General features: G+C 35.7%; 1 protein-coding gene across 1 annotated transcript in view; it reads right to left on the bottom strand.

Annotated features, from left to right (window-relative positions):
* Positions 1 to 26,507, bottom strand: part of calcr (calcitonin receptor) — a 134,335-nt gene that overhangs the window by 46,527 nt on the left and 61,301 nt on the right. The window contains exons 9-17 of the mRNA XM_062030389.1: positions 25,812 to 25,922; positions 25,618 to 25,730; positions 21,898 to 21,970; positions 21,713 to 21,823; positions 16,092 to 16,204; positions 10,096 to 10,264; positions 9,920 to 10,030; positions 9,725 to 9,837; positions 4,004 to 4,095 (exon numbers count right to left, since the gene is read on the bottom strand). Of these exons, the coding sequence (XP_061886373.1) occupies positions 4,004 to 4,095; positions 9,725 to 9,837; positions 9,920 to 10,030; positions 10,096 to 10,264; positions 16,092 to 16,204; positions 21,713 to 21,823; positions 21,898 to 21,970; positions 25,618 to 25,730; positions 25,812 to 25,922 (1,006 nt within the window). The remainder of the gene's footprint in view (positions 1 to 4,003; positions 4,096 to 9,724; positions 9,838 to 9,919; positions 10,031 to 10,095; positions 10,265 to 16,091; positions 16,205 to 21,712; positions 21,824 to 21,897; positions 21,971 to 25,617; positions 25,731 to 25,811; positions 25,923 to 26,507) is intronic.

Below are 26,507 nucleotides of genomic sequence, written 5' to 3'. Positions count from 1 at the left end.
TTAGCTTCTGTTTTTTCGACAAAGAATATTTGTGAAATATTTCTTCAAACTTATCATGATTAAAATTCAAAAAAATTATTCTGGCAAATCTAGAAAATCTGTAGAATCAAATTTAAATCTTATTTCAAAGTCTTTTGAATTTCTTTTAAAATGTTTGTTCTGGAAAATCTAGAAGAAATAATGATTTGTCTTTGTTAGAAATATAGCTTGGTCCAATTTGTTATATATTCTAACAAAGTGCAGATTGGATTTTAACCTATTTAAAACATGTCATCCAAATTCTAAAATTAATCTTAATCAGGAAAAATTACGAATGATGTTCCATAAATTATTTTTTAATTTTTTCAAAAAGGTTCGAATTAACTAGTTTTTCTCTTCTTTTTTTCGGTTGAATTTTGAATTTTAAAGAGTCAAAATTGAAGATAAACTATGTTTCAAAATTTAATTGTCATTTTTTTTCGTGTTTTCTCCTCTTTTAAACCGTTCAATTAAGTGTAAATATCATTAATTATTAATAATGACATAGAGTTAAAGGTAAATTGAGCAAATTGGCTATTTCTGGCAATTTATTTAAGTGTGTATCAAACTGGTAGCCCTTCGCATTAATTAGTACCCAAGAAGTAGCTCTTGCTTTCAAAAAGGTTGGTGACCCCTGCTCTAAGGTGTGTGCCTGTGCAATTGTGCACTGGTAGGTAGGTAGGTAGGTCTTTATTGTCATTGCACAAGTACAACGAAACTTTGTTTACAGCACAAACCCGTTAAAGATTAGACAAACAAACAGTGTACAGGGTTACAGAACAGGAACACTGATGGGCCGTAAAAGATGGGAAAAAGGTTAACTCTGGGGAACGATGAGTAAAAAAATACAATCTAGACTGGGCTCCTAAGGAGGCCAGTCTGGAGTGGGAAAAAACCTCCATAGCAAAGCACATATACATATTACAACGTACATCTCGAGACTAGCTAGCAACAGAGGGGAGGGAGTGGGGGCCATGATGGCAGGCTGCAGCTCCTCAGGCGCTGCCCATCCGTCCATCACCCCTAAGGGATTCGCGTCAAGGGCGTTGGATGGGGGTTGGGGTATGTATGCGCGTGTGTGGCGTATATATTTGTGGATGCATGTGTGCGTGTAAGCCTGCAGTGTGTCTCTGTTCCGCGGCCTTGATGTCGTGCGGTCGCGAGTCAGTCCAAAGTCAACAACAACAACAACAGGTGTGTGTCCATGAGAGACAAGAAGGGAGTTTGTTGTGTCTTCACTGCACTGTCCTTCAGGGGAGTCTCCAAGGCAGGGAGACAATCCAAGTTAGAATGATTTGTATGCGAGTGAAAATAACATTTGCTTTTCACTCTAAATTGTGTATGACTGATCCTCCAAATTCGAACGGCAAAAAAAGAACAGTTCTCAATGTAACTGACGACTCGCGGCCACAACAGAGGAAACAGTTTTTGTCATCATTGTTCAATTATGGTAACGTTTGTCGAGACCCTTTAAGGAGGAGATGAATTCCGTCAATCACTTTATTGAGCAAGACTCTTTATTGTCGGCCATAAACACATGACCAAAAACATTGGTAAACAATTTCTATCGAGCAAAACTGGTCATTTTCTGCCGTACGAACAAGACCAAAACCAACTTTGTCTTATCAACAGCACCCGCTCTGTCTTTCTCACTTGCGCCAACACATGCCAGTGATGCGTTTACAGCCACACAAAAAAAATCGGACAACTCCAACACATAAAGAGATATACTACTCAGTGGCCTAGTGGTTAGAGTGTCCGCCCTGAGATGGGTAGGTTGTGAGTTCAAACCCCGGCTGAGTCATACCAAAGACTATAAAAATGGTACCCATTACCTCCCTGCTTGGCACTCAGCATCAAGGGTTGGAATTGGAGGTTAAATCACCAAAAATTATTCCCGGGCGCGGCATTGCTGCTGCTCACTGCTCCCCTCACCTCCCAGGGGGTGAACAAGGGGATGGGTCGAATGCAGAGGACAAATTTCACCACACCTAGTGTGTGTGTGACAATCATTGGTACTTTAATATGTATATATGTATATATATATATACACACACACACACACACCCATATGTGTATATATGTGTATATATGTGTGTATATATATATATATATATATATATATATATTAGGGATGTCCGATAATGGCTTTTTGCCGATATTCCGATATTGTCCAACTCTTTAATTACCGATACCGATATCAACAGATACCGATATCAACCGATATATACAGTCGTGGAATTAACACATTATTATGTCTAATTTGGACAACGAGGTATGGTGAAGATAAGGTACTTTTAAAAAAAATTATAAAATAAAATAAGATAAATAAATTAAAAACATTTTCTTGAATAAAAAAGAAAGTAAAACAATATTAAAACAGTTACATAGAAACTAGTAATTAATGAAAATGAGTAAAATTAAGTGTTAAAGGTTAGTACTATTAGTGGAGCAGCAGCACGCACAATCATGTGTGTTTACGGACTGTATCCCTTGCAGACTGTATTGATATATATTGATATATCATGTAGGAACCACAATATTAATAACAGAAAGAAACAACCCTTTTGTGTGAATGAGGAGGGAGGTTTTTTGGGTTGGTGCATTAATTGTAAGTGTAACTTGTGTTTTTTATGTTGATTTAATTAAAAAAAAAAAAAAAAAAAAAGACGATACTGATAATAAAAAAAACGATACCGATAATTTCCGATATTACATTTTAACGCATCCCTAATATATATACACACACACTATATTGCCAAAAGTATTTGGCCACCTGCCTTGACTCACATATGAACTTGAAGTGCCATCCCATTCCTAACCCATAGGGTTCAATATGATGTCGGTCCACTTTTTGCAGCTATTACAGCTACAACTCCTCTGGGAAGGCTGTCCACAAGGTTGCAGTGTGTTTCTAGGAATTTTCCACCATTCTTCCAAAAAAGTGCATTGGTGAGGTCACACACTGATGGCCTGGCTCTCAGTCTCCATTCTAATTCATCCCAAAGGTGTTCTATCTGGTTCAGGTCAGGACTCTGTGCAGGCCAGTCAAGTTCATCCACACCAGACTCTGTCATCCATGTCTTTATGTGCACTGGTGCTCAGTCATGTTGGAAGAGGAAGGGGTCCGCTCCAAACTGTTCCCACAAGGTTGGGAGCATGGAATTGTCCAAAATGTTTTGGTATACTGGAGCATTCAAAGTTCCTTTTATTGGAACTAAGGGGCCAAACCCAACTCCTGGAAAAACAACCCCACACCATAATTCCTCAGCTCACCCCTCTCTGTCAGTTTACGTGGCCTACCACTTGGTGGCTGAGTTGCTGTTGTTCCCAAACTCTTCACTTTTCTTATAATAAAGTTGACTTTGGAATATTTACGATCGAGGAAATTTCACGACTGGATTTGTTGCACAGGTGGCATCCTATGACAGTTCCACGCTGGAAATCACTGAAAGCGGCCCACTCTTTCACAAATATTTGTAGAAACAGTCTCCATGCCTAAGTGCTTGATTTGATACACCGGGCCAAGTGATTAGGACACCCGATTCTCATCATTTGGATGGGTTGCCAAATACTTTTGGCAATATAGTGTATATACTTATATAAATACTTGGACATATTTTCCAAACAAAGTTGCAGGAATGTACGCATGATCCCATGTTTACATCTCATTGTGCAACATGTGGATGTTTTAATGGGAATTAAATGCGATATATGACAGGGGTAGAACTTATTTCCAAAGCAGGACCTCCACCCAGACATACAATACTAGTCCTCAGCTGATAAAAAACTATATTTTTTTGTTATTGTCATTGTAAATTGGCCAAAAAAAACTTATATTAATAAACAAGCTCATGGAAATGACTGCTGTCATTTGATTATAACATTAAAACATTTAACTTATTTAGTCGGGTCTGGGACGGGCGTGCTGCTGCTGTTGCTCACACACGTGACACATTAGAGGGAATATGGGATGCCACAGTACCTGAAGTAGAAGAAGATGGCCAAAGAGATGAGCAGGGAGGCTATAGATAAGGCGTGACCCACAATAGCCATGTAGAACAGGATGTAGGCTGACTGGAAACAAACACACAAACATATAGAATGTCAATGTTGCAGCGCAATTCCCATTTTTTCGTGGTACATTTAATGATTTTTGCCCACCGAAAGACTTCAATCACCGAAATCGGATGTTGTGGTGAGGTCAGCAGGAAGCAACCGCTACCATAAACGGTATTAAAGATAAACCTCCCGATGGTTGGTATTAAGGCTGAAACGACGCGTCGACGTCATCGGTTACGTAAATGCGTCGACGCCGTTTTTGTGCGTCGACGCGTCGCATATTTACGTCACGCTACCGTCATGGCGAAGCGCAAAGCAGACGGTGCGAGTGGTGCGAGCGAGGGGGAAAAAATCACGCCAAAAGTGGTCAAAAGTGTGGGAGTATTTCAATACACGGCCTAATAATGTTGTTGTATGCACGCTGTGTCGAGCGGAAATGGCCTACCATAGCAGCACGACGGCTATGAACGAACATTTGAAAAGAAAACCATCAACTAGTCCAGGGGTCGGCAACCTTTACCACTCAAAGAGCCATTTTGGCAAGTTTCACAAATTAAAGAAAGTAATGGGAGCGCCAAAAAAAAATTTTAAATTTAAAATGAAAAACACTGCATACAAAGCTTAAATGCTTTGTGCTATGTTAACCAGGGGTCTCCGACACACGCACCGGCACGCACTTTAATGTGGAAATTTGATGTTAGTGCAGCCCGCGAGTTTTGAATGAATGGCGCTTGATAGCGTCATACTTGCCAATCCTCTCATTTTTCCCGGGAGACTCCCGAATATCAGAGCGTGATGACACTGCATTTGGCGCCCTCTACAGTCTGCCCTAACAGTGTACCTGCTCGACCACATGTAGAATGCAGTTTCAGCTTGCTCATGTATTTGACAGCAAGGCGTACTACCTCAGCAGCCACACATCTTACACTGACGGTGCCAATACCCAGAATCCCATGCAGCACTAACTCTTCCGCTCAACCAACGCACGGAGAGGGGGGGGGGGGGGGGTTGATGTGTGGGGGGATTTGGTGGTAGCGGGGGTGTATAATGTAGACCGGAAGAGTTAGGGCTGCATGGGATTCTGGGTAATGGTTGTGTTGTGTTTATGTTGTGTTACGGTGGGATGTTCTCCAGAAATGTGTTTTTCATTCTTTTTTGGTGTGGGTTCACAGTGTGGCGCATATTTGTAACGTAACAATGTTAAAGTTGTTTGATACGGCTACCGTCAGTGTAAGCTGTGTGGCTGATGACTAAGTATGCTTTGCTGTCTCCTGTGTGTGCAAGTAACAACAACATGTGGCTGGACTGGCATGCTATATGTAAATGCTATAGAGGACAATTACTGCAGTGCAATTAGGGCACGCCCTTTATTTAGCAATTAGAGTGTAAATAGGATCATTTTTTCCCTGGGAGTAATCTATGAGAGACACTGAGATCCATAAGTCTCCTGGGAAAATCGGGGGGTCGGCATGTATGTAGCTGAGCCGCATCAGAGTGGTCAAGGAGCCGCGGGTTGCCGACCCCAGAACTAGTCAATCGTCCGCGCGAGTATACGTTGTCATTACACAAAAACATGAATGTGTCATTTGTATCTGCTAGGGGTGTAACGGTACGTGTTTTGTATTGAACCGTTTCGGTACGGGGCTTTCGGTTCGGTACGGGGGTGTACCGAACGAGTTTCTAAGCTAAAGCTAAAGTCTTAACAAGCTGCTTTGCTCCTTCTGCCACTGTCTCAGCACGCAGCATTGTCCCACCCACACAACCATCTGATTGGTACACACAAAGCATTACCAGCCAATCAGCAGTGCGTATTCAGAGCGCATGTAGTCAGCGCTTCAGCGTCTAGCAGATAGGTGTTTAGCAGGTGAGCATCAGGCAGCGGACTCTCCCCAAATGATAATAAACACCTCCCAGTCAACTACTAGTAACATCACTATGAGCCCGTTGACCTTCTAGAAACTTCAACTGCAGCTCAGCTCACTCGCAGTCCTGGCTTGAGGTGAAGGCTAATTACCTCTCAGTTCCAGCCACATCGACCCCTTCTGAGCGCCTATTTTCAGCTGCGGGGAATATTGTAAACATGAAAAGAACCAGAGCATGTAGACATGCTAACTTTTCTTCATTACAACTGTTAGACACTCACTGGAATGAGTAGAATTGGTTATTGTGTACTGTGTTGGACTGGATGTTTATTTTGCACATTTTAAAAGCAATACTTAATGTTTACAGTGCTCCAGAATATTTAGATTGGCACTTTTTTGTATTGGATGTTTATCTTTATTTTTGCACATTTTGGCAAATAAGCAATACTTTCACTTTTGTTGAAATGTTTACACTGTTGTTACAGAATATTTCGTTTTGCACTTTTTTGTATTGGATGTTTATCTTTATTTTTGCACATTTTAAAGCAAAATAAGCAATACGTTTACTTTTGAAATGCTTACACTATTGCAGAATATTAAGATTTGCACTGGATGTTGACTTTTATATTTGCACATTAAAAAGCAAATAAGCTACTTTTAATTTTGTCAAATGTTAAAAGTTTTAAATGTTTACATTGTTACAGAATATTTAGTCATGTTGTTGTCAATGTTGACTGAGTGGCCTTTTGAAAAAACTAGCCTACATTTATTTTTTCATCTTCATTTTGAATAAAAAAATAATCGGTAAAAGGAAAAATAATCTATAGATTAATCAAAAAAAAAAACTATAGATTAACCGATTAATCGAAAAAAATAATCTATAGATTAATCGATAGAAAAATAATCGTTAGCTGCAGCCTTAGTTGGTATTATGGTTTTAAATTAAAATGGACAAACTGTGAGTGATAGGTGGACTTTGTGACTGGCGCCAGCTCGCTAGCATAAATGCTAACATGAAAACAAGAGCGTCTTTCCCCACAATCTAAACGTATATAAACTCATTACTGTCAGAACAATTAAGATATTCTATAGTGCGCATGTATCCTACAATATGTGCAATCCTAGTACAGAGTCACCGTTTTATACTAGAGATGTCCGATAATGGCTTTTTTGGCGATTTCCGATATTGGCCAATTCTTAATTACCGATTGCGATATCAACCGATACCGATACAGTCGTGGAATTAACACATTGTGATGCCTAATTTTGTTGTGATGCCCCGCTGGATGCATTAAACAATGTAACAAGGTTTTCCAAAATAAATCAACTCAAGTTATGGGAAAAAATGCCAACATGGCACTGCCATATTTATTATTGAAGGCACAAAGTGCATTATTTTTTTTGACATGCCTCAAAACAGCAGCTTGGAATTTGGGACATGCTCTCCCTGAGAAAGCATGAGGAGGTTGAGGTGGGGGTTGTAGGGGTTAGGAGAGTCCAGTCCATAGTGGATCTAGCATAATATTGTGAGAGTCCAGTCCATAGTGGATCTAACATAATAGTGTGAGAGTCCAGTCCATAGTGGATCTAACAAAATAGTGTGAGAGTCCAGTCCATAGTGGATCTAACATAATAGTGTGAGAGTCCAGTCCATAGTGGATCTAGCATAATATTGTGAGAGTCCAGTCCATAGTGGATCTAACATAATAGTGTGAGAGTCCAGTCCATAGTGGATCTAACAAAATAGTGTGAGAGTCCAGTCCATAGTGGATCTAACATAATAGTGTGAGAGTCCAGTCCATAGTGGATCTAACATAATAGTGAGAGTCCAGTCCATAGTGGATCTAACATAATAGTGTGAGAGTCCAGTCCATAGTGGATCTAACATAATAGTGTGAGAGTCCAGTCCATAGTGGATCTAACATAATAGTGAGAGTACAGTCCATAGTGGATCTAACATAATAGTGAGAGTCCAGTCCATAGTGGATCTAACGTAATATTGTGAGAGTCCAGTCCATAGTGGATCTAGCATAATATTGTGAGAGTCCAGTCCATAGTGGATCTAACATAATATTGTGAGAGTCCAGCCCATAGTGGATCTAACATAATAGTGTGAGAGTCCAGTCCATAGTGGATCTAACATAATAGTGAGAGTCCAGTCCATAGTGGATCTAACATAATAGTGTGAGAGTCCAGTCCATAGTGGATCTAACATAATAGTGTGAGAGTCCAGTCCATAGTGGATCTAACATAATAGTGTGAGAGTCCAGTCCATAGTGGATCTAACATAATAGTGTGAGAGTCCAGTCCATAGTGGATCTAACATAATAGTGAGAGTCCAGTCCGTAGTGGATCTAACATAATAGTGAGAGTCCAGTCCATAGTGGATCTAACATAATGGTGTGAGAGTCCAGTCCATAGTGGATCTAACATAATAGTGTGAGTGTCCAGTCCATAGTGGATCTAACATAATATTGTGAGAGTCCAGTCCATAGTGGATCTAACATAATAGTGTGAGAGTCCAGTACATAGTGGATCTAGCATAATAGTGTAAGAGTCCAGTCCATAGTGGATCTAACATAATAGTGTGAGAGTCCAGTCCATAGTGGATCTAATGTAATAGTGTGAGAGTCCAGTCCATAGTGGATCTAACATAATAGTGTGAGAGTCCAGTCCATAGTGGATCTAACATAATAGTGTGAGAGTCCAGTCCATAGTGGATCTAACATAATATTGTGAGAGTCCAGTCCATAGTGGATCTAACATAATAGTGTGAGAGTCCAGTCCATAGTGGATCTAACATAATATTGTGAGAGTCCAGTCCATAGTGGATCTAACATAATATTGTGAGAGTCCAGTCCATAGTGGATCTAACATAATAGTGTGAGAGTCCAGTCCATAGTGGATCTAACATAATGGTGTGAGAGTCCAGTCCATAGTGGATCTAACATAATAGTGTGAGAGTCCAGTCCATAGTGGATCTAACATAATAGTGAGAGTCCAGTCCGTAGTGGATCTAACATAATAGTGAGAGTCCAGTCCATAGTGGATCTAACATAATGGTGTGAGAGTCCAGTCCATAGTGGATCTAACATAATAGTGTGAGTGTCCAGTCCATAGTGGATCTAACATAATATTGTGAGAGTCCAGTCCATAGTGGATCTAACATAATAGTGTGAGAGTCCAGTACATAGTGGATCTAGCATAATAGTGTAAGAGTCCAGTCCATAGTGGATCTAACATAATAGTGTGAGAGTCCAGTCCATAGTGGATCTAATGTAATAGTGTGAGAGTCCAGTCCATAGTGGATCTAACATAATAGTGTGAGAGTCCAGTCCATAGTGGATCTAACATAATAGTGTGAGAGTCCAGTCCATAGTGGATCTAACATAATATTGTGAGAGTCCAGTCCATAGTGGATCTAACATAATAGTGTGAGAGTCCAGTCCATAGTGGATCTAACATAATAGTGTGAGAGTCCAGTACATAGTGGATCTAGCATAATAGTGTAAGAGTCCAGTCCATAGTGGATCTAACATAATAGTGTGAGAGTCCAGTCCATAGTGGATCTAATGTAATAGTGTGAGAGTCCAGTCCATAGTGGATCTAACATAATAGTGAGAGTCCAGTCCATAGTGGATCTAACATAATAGTGTGAGAGTCCAGTCCATAGTGGATCTGAAACTTGTTTTCCCACTCTACTGGTACCCTAAGGCAATTGTACACATTCATTGTGGTAATCTGATCCTGTCATAGTCCAAACATCAGGCGATTGATAATACCTTCAATTTAGCTTTAGTGTTTTCATTGCAGAGTGTGTAGTTGGACCAGGTCCTGTTGGTGTCAGGGTGGCGAAACCACTGCCCGTCATCCCCGCAGTACTTGGTTGCCTTTTCTGCAAACAACAACTTTTTGTCATGCTGCTGCTGTTTTACTGCTGTTGACCCCTAACATGATAGATGAGTATTATTACTTACCAGTAGGGTCAAAGTCCACAAAATAATTGGGGCAGTTTTGGGAGGTGTAGGTCCCAGCGAGAGTGTCGTCCCAGCACAACCAGCCGTCCCAGTTGCGACTGCAATACAAACCTGTCACCAAAAAAACAAGGTCATCGCCTGGTGTTCACCACCCAGAGAGCAAGGGAGGGAGTTACCTGATTTGTTATAAGGAGAATCCCGGTTCATTTTCTCAACACATTTGTATTGGCTGTGGAGGATTTTCTTCCTCATCACATCCTGCTCCTCTGGATTTACCATAGGGCTCACCGTGGCCTCGTCGGCAAAGTCTTGCTCCGTCTCCCCTGAGAGTTGGGCGCTCACACCCTGCTTGGTCGGACCGTACCAAACACACACACACACACACACACACACACACACACACACACACACACACACACACACACACACACACACACACACACACACACATGTATTATTGTATTTGTCAACTCCTTGAGACCTGAGAAAAATGCCTACCTCTTTAGGACCAGCCTTTCTAGATACATAAAGATTTGTATTTAAAACATTAATAATATATACATACTATGCAAATATTTAAAAAATTCGTTGTGAAAAATTTGTTGGAATTTCACAAGAAAAAGGTCACAATTTTACAAGAAAAACTTAACATTTTGACATTATTATAATAAGTCGTAATTTTACTCAACACAAGTCAAAATTTTACAAGAAAAACATGACATTTGTGCTTTATTATGATGAAAGTTGGAATTTTACTCAACAGTCGCAGTTTTACAAGAAAGGCTCAACATTTTGGCAATTTTATGAAAAGAGTCGTAATTTTACTCGACAAAAGTCACAATTTTATAAGAAAACGTAACATTTTTGTCTATTATAATAATCCATTCATCCATTTTCTACCGCTTATTTGAATTTTACTTGGCAAAATGATGACATAAGTCATAAATATACTAAAAAAAAAAATTCACTATTTTACAAGAACAACACAAAAATTGGCAATATTGTGATAAAAGTCAGAATTTCATGTTACAAATGTCACCATTTTGCATTAAAAAGTAAAAATTTTACATAAAAAAAAGTTATAATTTTACGAGAAAATATCGCAATATTACAGAAACAGAAAGAATATGAGAAATAGTTCCCAATTTTATCAGAAAAAAGTCGACACATTGTGAGAGACTGCTTTTTTAATCTATTTTTGTTTGTAATTGTTTTTTAATCTTTATTAACTTCAAGTTATTACAGTATGTCCCTATATACATATTTATTTATTTTTATTTTTATTTATTTTTAACACATTTTGGCCAAAGGGGGCGCATTTCAATTTCTTACACACACTTGTTATTTCATATGTTGACCAGAGGGGGAGCACTTTTAAAAGCGACACACAGTCAATTAGAAAAATCCCTCCTTTTTGGGACCACCCTCATTTTGATAGATGTCACCAGCAGGGGGTGCAAATGAGACATTCTCTATTAGATGCAATGTTATTGGGACCATGATTTATGTCATCACTTGTTCACACCTCCTCATATGGAAGATACTTTTCCTTATTCATGTCTCAAGAAGGGTAGAAATACAAGAACACACACACACAGACACACACGTTCTTGTATTGTTACATTCTTGAGACCTGAGAAAAATGCCTACCTCTTTAGGACCAGCCTTTCTAGATATATAAAGATTTGTATTTAAAACATTGATTATATATACATACTATGCAAATATTAAAAAAAACTTGTTATGAAAAATGTGTTGGAATTTCACAAGAAAAAGGTCACAATTTTACAAGAAAAACTTAACATTTTGACATTATTATAATAAGTCGTAATTTTACTCAACACAAGTCAAAATTTTACAAGAAAAACATGACATTTGTGCTTTATTATGATGAAAGTTGGAATTTTACTCAACAGTCGCAGTTTTACAAGAAAGGCTCAACATTTTGGCAATTTTATGAAAAGAGTCGTCATTTTACTCGACAAAAGTCACAATTTTATAAGAAAACGTGACATTTTTGTCTATTATAATAATCCATTCATCCATTTTCTACCGCTTATTTGAATTTTACTTGGCAAAATGATGACATAAGTCATAAATATACTAAAAAAAAAAATCACTATTTTACAAGAACAACACAAAAATTGGCAATATTGTGATAAAAGTCAGAATTTTTAAATATGAGAAATAGTTCCCAATTTTATCAGAAAAAAGTCAACACATTGTGAGAGACTGCTTTTTTAATTTATTTTTGTTTGTAATTGTTTTTTAATCTTTATTAACTTCAAGTTATTACAGTATGTCCCTATATACATATTTATTTATTTTTATTTTGTATTTATTTTTAATACATTTTGGCCAAAGGGGGCGCATTTCAATTTCTTACACACTTGTTATTTCATATGTTGACCAGAGGGGGAGCACTTTTAAAAACGACAGTCAATTTAGAAAATCCCTTCTTTTTGGGACCACCCTCATTTTGATAGATGTCACCAGCAGGGGGTGCAAATGAGACATTCTCTATTAGATGCAATGTTATTGGGACCATGATTTATGTCATCACTTGTTCACACCTCCTCATATGGAAGATACTTTTCCTTCTTCATGTCTCAAGAAGGGTAGAAATACAAGAACACACACACACACACACACACACACACACACACACACACACACATTCTTGTATTTGTAACATTCTTGAGACCTGAGAAAAATGCCTACCTCTTTAGGAAAAGCCTTTCTCGATATATAAAGATGTGTATTTAAAACATTAATAATATATACATACTTGTTAAAAATGAGTTGGAATCTCACAAGAAAAAGGTCACAGTTTCACAAGAAAAACTTTTGGCAGTATTTTAATAAAAGTCGTAATTTTACTCAACACAAGTCAAAATTTTACAAGAAAAACTTGACATTTGTGCAATATTATAATGAAAGTTGGAATTTTACAAGAAAAGCTTAACATTTTGGCAATTTTATGAAAAGAGTCGTCATTTTCCTCGACAAAAGTCAGAATTTTATACAAAGGTAAAAATGTTGGCAATATTATAATAATAATAATTTGAATTTTACTTGGCAAAATGATGACATAAGTCATAATCATACTAAAAAAAATCACTATTTTACAAGAACAACAACAAAAATTGGCAATATTGTGACAAAAGTCAGAATTTCATGTGACAAATGTCACCATTTTGCATTAAAAAGTAATAATTTTACATAAAGTAATAATTTTACGAGAAAATATTGCAATATTACAGACATTTTATGAGGAAAAAGTCGACACATTGTGAGGAAAAAGACTGCTTTTGTAATTTATTTTTGTTTGGAAACGGGTTTTAATCTTCATTATTTACTTCAAGTTATTACTGTATGTCTCTATATACATATTTTTATTTTTTATTTATTTTTAATTAATTTTGGCCAAAGGGGGCACATTTCAATTTCTTACACACTTGTTATTTCATATGTTGACCAGGGGGGGAGCACTTTTAAAAGCGACACACAGTCAATTTAGAAAAATCCCTCCTTTTTGGGACCAGCCTTTCTCGATATATAAAGATGTGTATTTAAAACATTTATAATATATACATACTTGTGAAAAATGAGTTGGAATCTCACAAGAAAAAGGTCACAGTTTCACAACAAAAACTTTTGGCAGTATTATAATAAAAGTTGTAATTTTGCTCAACACAAGTCAAAATTTTACAAGAAAAACTTGACATTTGTGCAATATTATAATGAAAGTTGGAATTTTACAAGAAAAGCTTAACATTTTGGCAATTTTATGAAAGGAGTCGTCATTTTCCCCGACAAAAGTCAGAATTTTATAAAAATGTTGGCAATATTATAATAATAATAATTGGAATTTTACTTGGCAAAATGATGCCATAAGTCATAATTATACTCCAAAAAAATCACTATTTTACAAGAACAACAACAAAAATTGGCAATATTGTGATAAAAGTCAGAATTCCATGTGACAAATGTCACCATTTTGCATTAAAAAGTAATAATTTTACATAAAGTAATAATTTTACGAGAAAATATTGCAATATTACAGAAATTTTATGAGGAAAAAGTCGACACATTGTGAGGAAAAAGACTGCTTTTTTAATTTATTTTTGTTTGGAAACGGGTTTTAATCTTCATTATTTACTTCAAGTTATTACTGTATGTCTCTATATACATATTTTTATTTTTTTAAAATTTTTAATTAATTTTGGCCAAAGGGGGCGCATTTAAATTTCTTACACACTTGTTATTTCATATGTTGGCCAGAGGGGGAGCACTTTTAAAAACGACACACAGCCAATTTAGAAAAATCCCTCCTTTTTGGGACCACCCTCATTTTGATAGATGTCACCAGCAGGGGGTGCAAATGAGACATTCTCTATTAGATGCAATGTATTTGGGACCATGATTTATGTCATCACTTGTTCACACCTCCTCATATGGAAGATACTTTTCCTTCTTCATGTCTCAAGAAGGGTAGAAATACAACAACACACACACACACACACACACACACATTCTTGTAGTCAAAATTTTAGAAGAAAAACTTGACATTTGTGCAATATTATAATGAAAGTTGGAATTTTACAAGAAAAGCTTAACATTTTGGCAATTTTATGAAAGGAGTCGTCATTTTCCCCAACAAAAGTCAGAATTTTATAAAAATGTTGGCAATATTATAATAATAATAATTTGAATTTTACTTGGCAAAATGATGACATAAGTCATAATTATACTCCAAAAAATCACTATTTTACAAGAACAACAACAAAAATTGGCAATATTGTGATAAAAGTCAGAATTTCATGTGACAAATGTCACCATTTTGCATTAAAAAGTAATAATTTTACATAAAGTAATAATTTTACGAGAAAATATTGCAATATTACAGAAATTTTATGAGGAAAAAGTCGACACATTGTGAGGAAAAAGACTGCTTTTTTAATTTATTTTTGTTTGGAAACGGGTTTTAATCTTCATTATTTACTTCAAGTTATTACTGTATGTCTCTATATACATATTTTTTTATTTTTATTTATTTTTTATTAATTTTGGCCAAAGGGGGCGCATTTCAATTTCTTACACACTTGTTATTTCATATGTTGACCAGAGGGGGAACACTTTTAAAAGCGACACACAGTCAATTAGAAAAATCCCTCCTTTTTGGGACCAGCCTTTCTCGATATATAAAGATGTGTATTTAAAACATTAATAATATATACATACATGTGAAAAATGAGTTGGAATCTCACAAGAAAAAGGTCACAGTTTCACAAGAAAAACTTTTGGCAGTATTTTAATAAAAGTCGTAATTTTACTCAACACAAGTCAAAATTTTACAAGAAAAACTTGACATTTGTGCAATATTATAATGAAAGTTGGAATTTTACAAGAAAAGCTTAACATTTTGGCAATTTTATGAAAAGAGTCGTCATTTTCCTCGACAAAAGTCAGAATTTTATAAAAAGGTAAAAATGTTGGCAATATTATAATAATAATAATTTGAATTTTACTTGGCAAAATGATGACATAAGTCATAATTATACTCCAAAAAATCACTATTTTACAAGAACAACAACAAAAATTGGCAATATTGTGATAAAAGTCAGAATTTCATGTGACAAATGTCACCATTTTGCATTAAAAAGTAATAATTTTACATAAAGTAATAATTTTACGAGAAAATATTGCAATATTACAGAAATTTTATGAGGAAAAAGTCGACACATTGTGAGGAAAAAGACTGCTTTTTTAATTTATTTTTGTTTGGAAACGGGTTTTAATCTTCATTATTTACTTCAAGTTATTACTGTATGTCTCTATATACATATTTTTATTTTTTAAAAATTTTTAATAAATTTTGGCCAAAGGGGGCGCATTTCAATTTCTTACACACTTGTTATTTCATATGTTGACCAGAGGGGGAGCACTTTTAAAAACGACACACAGCCAATTTAGAAAAACCCCTCCTTTTTGGGACCACCCTCATTTTGATAGATGTCACCAGCAGGGGGTGCAAATGAGACATTCTCTATTGGGACCATGATTTATGTCATCACTTGTTCACACCTCCTCATATGGAAGATACTTTTCCTTCTTCATGTCTCAAGCTCCATGTATTTGCAAAAAAAAAGCCTAGGAGTGCATGAATCACCTGCAGCTTTTCCTGAATGTTGACGGCACAGAGCGTGAAGTTGGTCCACGTGCTGTTGCTGTCTGGGTGGCGGTACCACTGGCCGTCCTCTCCACAGTACCGTGTTGCCTTTTCTAAGGAGGACAGCAATGCAATTAACACCACAAATGACGCCCGAACCTCCCAAAGTGGCCGTAAAGGTTAGACAATTTGGACAAAATTGTTCCTCCCGAGTCCCGCAGAATGTCAGACTTAACCACCTCCATTTGAAACCTCTGTTCAGAGCGACAAAGGCAACAGTTATTCCAAAATGATCGTTAATTAAGGAGTGCTCCGAGAAGAACGTTAAAAATAAATAGTTGAAGATAAGGTCATTTAAAAAAAAATAAAATAAGATAAATAAATTAAAAAAATTTTCTTGAATAAAAAAAAGTAAAACAATATAAAAACAGTTACATAGAAACTAGTAATTAATGAAAATGAGTCAAATTAACTGTTAAAGGTTAGTACTATTAGTGGACTAACAATCATGTGCGCTTACGGACTGTATGTATCCCTTGCGGATTGTATTGTGGAACGCTCTCCCTGACCACCTGAGGGCACCACAGACTGTGGATGCTTTTAAAAAAGGCTTGAAAACCCTTCTTTTTAAAAAAGCCTTTTTAAAAATGTTTTTTTAGATATACCGTATTTCCTTGAATAGCCGCAGGGGCGCTAATTAATTTAAAACCTCCTCTCACTCCGGCGTTTACCGGAAGCCTGCGGGATGGCTGTGCATGCGCTAATTATTTTAAAACCCTCTTCTCACTCCGGCGTTTACCAAAAGGAATGCGGTAAATTTAGGCGTGCGCTTTGAGTGTGATGTAAGCATACCGTCATGAAAAGCACATTTAATTAAAAAAAAAACGTTATTATGGTCTTACCTGTACTTATAAATGGAGTCCATTTGCAGCTCCTTCTGACCAAAAGCATCGATAACTTGGTTATAGAAGTCTTCCTTATTTTCTTTCTTCAGTTTTAAAAGTCTCTCTGTCTCGATGGAGATATTCCTTTAATTATTACCTCCTGCTTCCATTGAAAGTCCAGTTTAGAAAACGGTTTTATTTTAGATACCGGTATGTAATCCTCCATGTTAAAAGTTCAGGCGAGAGGAAAAAAAAATCTGTTGCTGCGTGTTGTCACTTCTTCTGCAGTACCGGAAGTCGCAAGAAGGATCACTAGCGCCCTCTACCACCAGGAGGCGGGAGTCATTTAATGACTCATACCGTATTTGACACACGCAGCTACGGTATATTAATAAAACATAGCTGCTTACTGTTCTTTTTAGCATACCGTACCGGTATTCAATAGCTTGGACCTTAAATCCTACTGAATAGCTCTTTATCTTTTTTCCTTTGTGCGATTGCAAACTACTGAAAGCAGCTTCCTCCATTTTGGAAAATGAGGACAGGTAAAGCGTCACTCGTGACGTAACGAATTTGACCCGGCGGAAGTTCTAGACATATGCTAAATATTTTGCGAAACGAGTTTGACCCGGCGAAAAATCATAGACATGCGATAATAAAATTAATATTTTGCGGAACGAATTTGATCCGGCGTTAATAATGAACCTGCGATAAGGCCAAGCATGCGTTAATTATTTTGAGAAACGAGTTTGACCCGGCAGTAATTCTAGACGTGCGAATACTATATTCCCTGCGCCAATTCAAGGAAATACGGTATGCATACTAGTTATAGCTATTTGGCTGTTCTAGTTTTTATTTGTATTTATTTTTTATTATCTTTCTATTTGTATTTTTTTAATACACTGTAGCACTTTGAGATTGTTTACTCAATGTAAAGTGCTTTTAACAAATAAAATCTATTATTAGGGATGTCCGATAATGGCTTTTTGCCGATATCCAATATTCCGATATTGTCCAACTCTTTAATTACCGATACCGATATCAACCGATACCGATATCAACCGATATATGCAGTCGTGGAATTAACACATTATTATGCCTAATTTGGACAACCATGTATGGTGAAGATAAGGTACTTTTTTTAAAAAAATAATAAAATAAGATAACTAAATTAAAAACATTTTCTTGAATAAAAAAGAAAGTAAAACAATATAAAAACAGTTACATAGAAACTAGTAATTAATGAAAATGAGTAAAATTAACTGTTAAAGGTTAGTACTATTAGTGGAGCAGCAGCACGCACAATCATGTGTGCTTACGGACTGTATCCCTTGCAGACTGTATTGTGGAACGCTCTCCCTGACCACCCGAGGGCACCACAGACTGGATGCTTTTAAAAAAGGCTTAAAAACCCTTCTTTTTTTAAAAAAAAAAAGCCTTTTTTTAGATATATGCATACTAGTTATAGCTATTTGGCTGTTCTAGTTTTTATTTTTATTTATTTTTTATCTTTTAATTTTTTTAATACACTGTAGCACTTTGAGATTGTTTACTCAATGTAAAGTGCTTTTTACAAATAAAATCTATTATTATTAGGGATGTCCGATAATGGCTTCTTGCCGATATGCCGATATTGTCCAACTCTTTAATTACCGATACCGATATCAACCGATACCGATAACAACCGATACCGATATCAACCGATATATGCAGTCGTGGAATTAACACATTATTATGCCTAATTTGGACAACCATGTATGGTGAAGATAAGGTACTTTTTAAAAAAATGAATCAAATAAAATAAGATAAATAAATTAAAAACATTTTCTTGAATAAAAAAGAAAGTAAAACAATATAAAAACAGTTACATAGAAACTAGTAATGAATGAAAATGAGTAAAATTAACTGTTAAAGGTTAGTACTATTAGTGGAGCAGCAGCACGCACAATCATGTGTGCTTACGGACTGTATCCCTTGCAGACTGTATTGATATATATTGATATATAATGTAGGAACCAGAATATTGATAACAGAAACAAATGGGGGGAGGGAGGTTTTTTGGGTTGGTGCACTAATTGTAAGTGTATCTTGTGTTTTTTATGTTGATTTAATAAAAAATAAAAAAAAATAAAAAACCGATACAGATAATTAAAAAAAACGATACCGATAATTTCCGATATTACATTTTAACGCATTTATCGGCCGATAATATCGGCAGGCCGATATTATCGGATATCCCTATCTATTATTATTATTATTATTATTATTATTGATATACATTGTAGGAACCATAATATTAATAACAGAAAGAAACAACCATTTTGTGTGAATGAGTGTAAATGAGTGTGAATGGGGGGAGGGAGTTTTTTTTTTGGGGGGGGGGGGGGGCTTGGCGCACTAACTGTAAGTGTATCTTGTGTTTTTTGTGTTGATTTAATTAAAAAAAATTTTTTTTTTAAATAGTTATAAATGAATGTACTGTAATTTCCTGTCCGTAAGTCGCAACACTTTGAACCCCGCGGTTTATACAATTAATATATAGATTTTACCGGCTTCATTGAGCAGATTGTGTACATCCTTAGTAAGCCATTTATATGACTAATATTGTTTTTAAAAGCTCACTGTCAATCAATTATGACATTTAGTGGCACCTCGGTTTTTGTGCAACATTCGGTTTTCCACAAAAAATAAAGTAGCCCCAGTTTTTGTATACCATGTCATGGCGTACCGAACTAGTCAATTTACCCACATATCAGTCTGTAGAATGGAGTGCTTATTATTAAAGAATCCTACACCTTGGTGACTCAAGCCGTACATAATTAATAGAGGTTATTTTTAAAGCTGGGCCACTATAGATAGATTCCAGCCAGGGAGTCTTTAAAGGGGGAATGCACCTTTTTTGGGGAATTTTGCCAAACCACAATCATTATGAGGGACATGACGGATGTTTTTTTTTCTTAATGCATTCTAACTCGTAAATAAAAGTCTGCTTACAGCGGAGCCAATGGGAGGTCATATATTCCAGTGCTTTTCAACCTTTTTTTGAGCCAAGGCACATTTTTAGCGGTGAAAAAATGCGTAGGAGGCACACCACCAGCAGAAATCATTAAAAAACAAAACTCAGTTGACAGTAAAAAGTTGTTGTCGCAATTGTTGGATATGACTTTAAAGCAGGGGTCACCAACGCGGTGCCCGCGGGCACCAGGTAGCCCGTAAGGACCAGATGAGTAGCCCGCTGGCCTGTTCTTAAAAATAGCTCAAATAGCAGCACTTACCAGTGAGCTGCCTCTATTTTTTAAATTGTATTTATTTTCTAGCAAGCTGGTCTCGCTTTGCTCGACATTTTTAATTCTAAGAGAGACAAAACTCAAATACAATTTGAAAATCCAGGAAAATATTTTAAAGACTTGGTCTTCACTTGTTTAGATAAATTCATTAATTATTTTACTTTGCTTCTTATAACTTTCAGAAAGACAATTTTAGAGAAAAAAATACAACCTTAAAAATGATTTTAGGATTTTTAAACACATATACCTTTTAACCTTTTAAATTCCTTCCTCTTCTTTCCTGACAATTTAAATCAATGTTCAAGTACATTTTTTTATTTTATTGTAAAGAATAATAAATACATTTTGATTTAATTCTTCATTTTAGGTTCTGTTTTTTCGACGAAGAGTATTTGTGAAATATTTCTTCAAACTTTTTATGATTAAAATTCAAAACAATTATTCTGGCAAATCTAGAAAATCTGTAGAATCAAATTTAAATTTTATTTCAAAGTCTTTTGAATTTCTTTTAAAATGTTTGTTCTGGAAAATCTAGAAGAAATCATGATTTGTCTTTGTTAGTAATATAGCTTGGTCCAATTTGTTATATATTTTAACAAAGTGCAGATTGGATTTTAACCTATTTAAAACATGTCATCAAAATTCTAAAATTAATCTTAATCAGGAAAAATTACTAATGATGTTCCATAAATTCTTTTTTTAATTTTTTCAAAAAGATTCGAATTAGCTAGTTTTTCTCTTCTTTTTTTCGGTTGAATTTTGAATTTTAAAGAGTCGAAACTGAAGATAAACTATGTTTCAAAATTTAATTGTCATTTTTTGTGTGTTTTCTCCTCTTTTAAACCGTTCAATTAAGTGTAAATATCATTAATTATTAATAGAAACATAGAGTCAAAGGTAAATTGAGAAAATTGGCTATTTCTGGCAATTTTTTAAGTGTGTATCAAACTGGTAGCCTTTTCATTAAAAAAAAAAAAAAAAAAAATTTTTTTTTTTTTTTTTTTTTTTAAATTCTTGTGCGGCCCGGTACCAATCGGTCCGCGGCCCGGTGGTTGGGGACCACTGCGATAGAACACCTTTGGGATGAATTAGAACGGAGACTAAGAGCCAGGCCATCAGTGTGTGACCTCACCAATGCGCTTTTGGAAGAACGGTGGAAAATTGCTATAAACACACTCCGCAACCTTGTGGACAGCCTTCCCAGAAGAGTTGAAGCTGTAATAGCTGCAAAAAGTGGACCGACGACATATTGAACCCTACGGGTTAGGAATGGGATGGCACTTCAAGTTCATATGTGAGTCAAGGCAGGTGGCCAAATACTTTTGGCAATATAGTGTATTTTAATGCAAAAAATTGTTTCGGTTTTTGCCCCGATTCTGTCTTTTAGAACGGATTACTAACAAAAACCGAGGCAAATGTATGTGCATAAAAGCAAACTTACAGTCCTCACCTGTAGAGTCAGCGTATGAAAAAAAATCTGGGCAATTTTGTGCTGCGTAGGTTCCAGCTGCAGTCTGGTCCCAGCACAGCCAGCCGTCCCAGTCCCGTGTGCAGAACAGGCCTGCAGACCCCACACAGATACTAATGAAGTCATGCCACATATTTACAAAACCAGTGGCATTTTTTTTTGTTTACCTGTTCCATTAAAGGGAGGGTCTTGGCTTCTTTTCAAGGTGCATTTGTTTTTACTCTCAAACAGCTTCTGTTTCTGGGAGATAAACAAAAACAAAAAATACACTTTCGACTCAAGATGAAACAATTAAGCAGAGTTATTTTCCTTTACTTGCAAAGCTCAGGGGAATCAATAGTACCTTTTGAAAAAGTGCAGATAAAAGGGACTGCACTTAGACTTAACATTGTATTGTCTGTCAGGAATATGACGTCAAACTCCAGGAAGGAACAAAAAGAATGTTTTACAAGGGTCTAATGCAAATAGCTCGCAGGCTTCAAATATTGATGTACGGTCGCGGTCAAAAGTCTACATACACGTGTAAAGAACATCATGTCATGGCTGAGTCTCAAGGACACAACGGATGTGACGAGTTTAGTAGAAGGTGGGGATTGAACCAGGATCTCAACTTCTGTGTAGGACTTTGTGAAACTTCTATTGCTTTATGAAATGTGCTAAATAAATAAAGTGGATTGGATTCCTGTCCAGCTTTGAAAAGGTAAACACGCTGCAGGACCGCTTTTGTCTGGGATTTTTGGATGCAAGCCGATATCATCCGATACTTGTGTCTCTGCTAATATCGGACCGATACGGTTATCTGTCCGTCTGTTCAGTTCCATGTACAGTCGTGGTCAAAAGTGTACATACACGTGTAAAGAACATGATGTCATGGCTGTCTTGAGTTTACAATCATTTCTACAACTCTTATTATTTTGTGATGTAGTGATTGGAGCACATACTTGTTGCTCACAAAAAACATTCATGAAGTTTGCTTCTTTTATGAATTTATTATGGGTCTACTGAAAATGTGCTAGGTCAAAAGTATACATACAGCAATGTTAATATTTGCTTACAAGTTTCACTGCAATAAGGCACTTTTGGTAGCCATCCAGAAGCTTCTGCTGGAATTTTTGGCCACTCCTCTTGACAAAATTGGTGCAGTTCAGCTAAATGTGTTGGTTTTCTGACATGGACTTGTTTCTTCAGCATTGTCCACACGTTTAAGTCAGGACTTTGGGAAGGCCATTCTAAAACCTTCATTCTAGCCTGATTTAGCCATTCCTTAATGCCTGGTTCACACCAACGGCGCTTGCCGCGCTTTCAAGCGGCGAGCAAAGCGCCGTCATTTTTGTCAATTTTTCCACGAATATCCCGATCTCCGAAGAAATGTTATGCTTTGATACGCTCTGATACGCTCTGATGCGAATTAGTTGCCGCTTTGTTACCGTTCCTCACGATTTGATCCCGCTTTGATACGCTTTAAATCACGCTTTGACACGTTTTATTACGCTTTATTGAACTTTATTATGCTTTGATGCGATCATGACGCTTTAAATCAGGCTCTGACATGATTATCAAGCTCTGTTGTGCATTGTTACAACAAAAATAAGACAAAAATGAGAAAAACTCAGTATACTGTTTTCCACACATTTTTTATATTCATATATTTTTTCAATTTCTATTTTTTTCCCGTTATATTATGTTTTATATCTTCATTTCTTTTATTTCTTTGTCATCTTAATAAATATCTATCTTTAATTTCTTATGCTAGTTGACAATAATAAAAGGCATTTCTTTTATTTTTTATATTCATTTATTTTTTCAATTTCTCTTTTTTTCCCCGTTATATTATGTTTTATATCTTCATTTCTTTTATTTCTTTGTCATCTTAATAAATATCTATCTTTCATTTCTTATGCTAGTTGACAATAAAAAAAAGCCTTTTCTTTTATTTTTTATATTCATTTATTTTTTCAATTTCAATTTTTTTTCCGTTATATTATGTTTTATATCTTCATTTCTTTTATTTCTTTGTCATCTTAATAAATATCTATCTTTCATTTCTTATGCTAGTTGACAATAAAAAAAGGCATTTCTTTTATATTCATTTATTTTTTCAATTTCTCTTTTTTTCCCCGTTATATTATGTTTTATATCTTCATTTCTTTTATTTCTTTGTCATCTTAATAAATATCTATCTTTCATTTCTTATGCTAGTTGACAATAAAAAAAGGCGTTTCTTTTATATTCATTTATTTTTTCAATTTCTCTTTTTTTTCCGTTATATTATGTTTTATATCTTCATTTCTTTTATTTCTTTGTCATCTTAATAAATATCTATCTTTCATTTCTTATGCTAGTTGACAATAATAAAAGGCATTTCTTTTATTTTTTATATTCATTTTTTTTTCAAATTTTTTTTTTTTCGTTATTATGTTTTATATCTTCATTTCTTTTATTTCTTTGTCATCTTAATAAATATCTATCTTTCATTTCTTATGCTAGTTGACAATAATAAAAGGCATTTCTTTTATTTTTTATATTCATTTATTTTTTCAATTTCTCTTTTTTTCCCGTTATATTATGTTTTATATCTTCATTTCTTTTATTTCTTTGTCATCTTAATAAATATCTATCTTTCATTTCTTATGCTAGTTGACAATAATAAAAGGCATTTATTTTATTTTTTATATTCATTTATTTTTTCAATTTCTCTTTTTTGTTCGTTATATTATGTTTTATATCTTCATTTCTTTTATTTCTTTGTCATCTTAATAAATATCTATCTTTCATTTCTTATGCTAGTTGACAATAATAAAAGGCATTTCTTTTATTTTTTTATCTTCATTTATTTTTTCAATTTCTCTTTTTTTCCGTTATATTATGTTTTATATCTTCATTTCTTTTATTTCTTTGTCATCTTAATAAATATCTATCTTTCATTTCTTATGCTAGTTGACAATAAAAAAAGGCATTTCTTTTATTTTTTATATTCATTTATTTTTTCAATTTCTATTTTTTTTTCGTTATATTATGTTTTATATCTTCATTTCTTTTATTTCTTTGTCATCTTAATAAATATCTATCTTTCATTTCTTATGCTAGTTGACAATAATAAAAGGCATTTCTTTTAAACGTAACATATTCTCTTTATTATTAACATTTTCATACAGAAAAATGATAGACAGTAAAGTCAAACTGCAACATCAAACAGCAGAAGTACAGAAACAATGATCATCGTATAAAAAAGGCAATGATGCAAAAGAGAATGGATTTTAATCCTGTGTTGGTTTTACATCAAGTTTCAATGTCACTAGTCAATATCACAGTGTCCCATTTACTCTCTGTAAAGCAGCAGTTCCATTGGCAGCAAAACAGGCCCAGAGCATAATACTACCACCACCATGCTTGACGGTAGGAATTGTGTTTCTGGGATTAAAGGCCTCACCTTTTCTCCTCCAAACATATTGCTGGGTATTGTGGCCAAACAGCTCCATTTTTGTTTCATCTGACCACAGAACTTTCCTCCAGAAGGTCTTATCTTTGTCCATGTGATGTCAGATATACCAAATATTATACCAAATATTAACATTGCTGTATGTATACTTTTGACCCAGCACATTTTCAGTAGACCCATAATAAATTCATAAAAGAAGCAAACTTCGTGAATGTTTTTTGTGACCAACAAGTATGTGCTCCAATCACTCTATCACAAAATAATAAGAGTTGTAGAAATGATTGGAAACTGAAGACAGCCATGACATCATGTTCTTTACAAGTGTATGTACACTTTTGACCACGACTCTAGGTTGTTAAAGTCAATATAATCCAAATAGACCGCAACCTTCTATAGTATGCGATCATAAATGTACGGTATGTACTGAGTACGATGAATAGTTCCTCACCCTTGAAGTGTTCTCATAGTTGCTGGTGCAAAGTGTGTAGTTGGTCCAAAAGATGTTGCTCTCCGGATGGCGAAACCACTCGCCGTGTTCGCCACAGTACTTGCTCGCCGTTCCTTATGATAGACCAGTTTCAATACATCTTTGAATTTAGTAAACCACATAAAGGGCTGTAACCCAGCTACAAAAATGCGTACCTGAAGGTTCAAGGCCAACTAAATGATCGGGGCAGTTCTGGGTGGCGTGGGTTTGTGCTGGTGTAACGTCCCAGCAAAGCCAACCGTCCCAAATAGGACTGCAGAACATTCCTTTCACACAAAACGTTTTAAGTCAATATTTACATATCATTAAAGGCCGACTGAAAGCCACTACTAGCGACCACGCAGTCTGATAGTTTATATATCAATGATGAAATCTTAACATTGCAACACATGCCAATACGGCCGGGTTAACTTCTAAAGTGACATTTAAAATTTCAACTTCCAGTTGAAAACGTCTACGTGTGATGACGTTTGCGCGTGACGTCACGGAGTGAACGGAAGTATTCGGACCCCATTGGATCCAATACAAAAAGCTATTTTTTCACCACATAATTCCACAGTATTCTGGACATCTGTGTTGGTGAATCTTTTGCAATTTGTTTAATGAACAATGGAGACTGCAAAGAAGAAAGTTGTAGGTGGGATCGGTGTATTAGCGGCGGGCTGCAGCAACACAACCAGGAGGACTTTGAGATGGATAGCAGACGCGCTATCCGCCGACCTCACCTTGACTTCCTCCGTCTCCGGGCCGCCGACCGCATCTATGATCGGGTGAAGTCCTTCGTCGCTCCGTCGATCGCTGGAACGCAGGTAAACACGGGTGTTGATGAGCAAATGAGGGCTGGCTGGCGT

The sequence above is a fragment of the Entelurus aequoreus genome, linkage group LG20 (assembly GCF_033978785.1).
Source record: "Entelurus aequoreus isolate RoL-2023_Sb linkage group LG20, RoL_Eaeq_v1.1, whole genome shotgun sequence".
NCBI classification, from domain to species: Eukaryota; Metazoa; Chordata; class Actinopteri; order Syngnathiformes; family Syngnathidae; genus Entelurus; species Entelurus aequoreus.
Note: the sequence above shows the minus strand (reverse complement) of the source record. Positions and strands in the feature narration are given on the sequence as shown.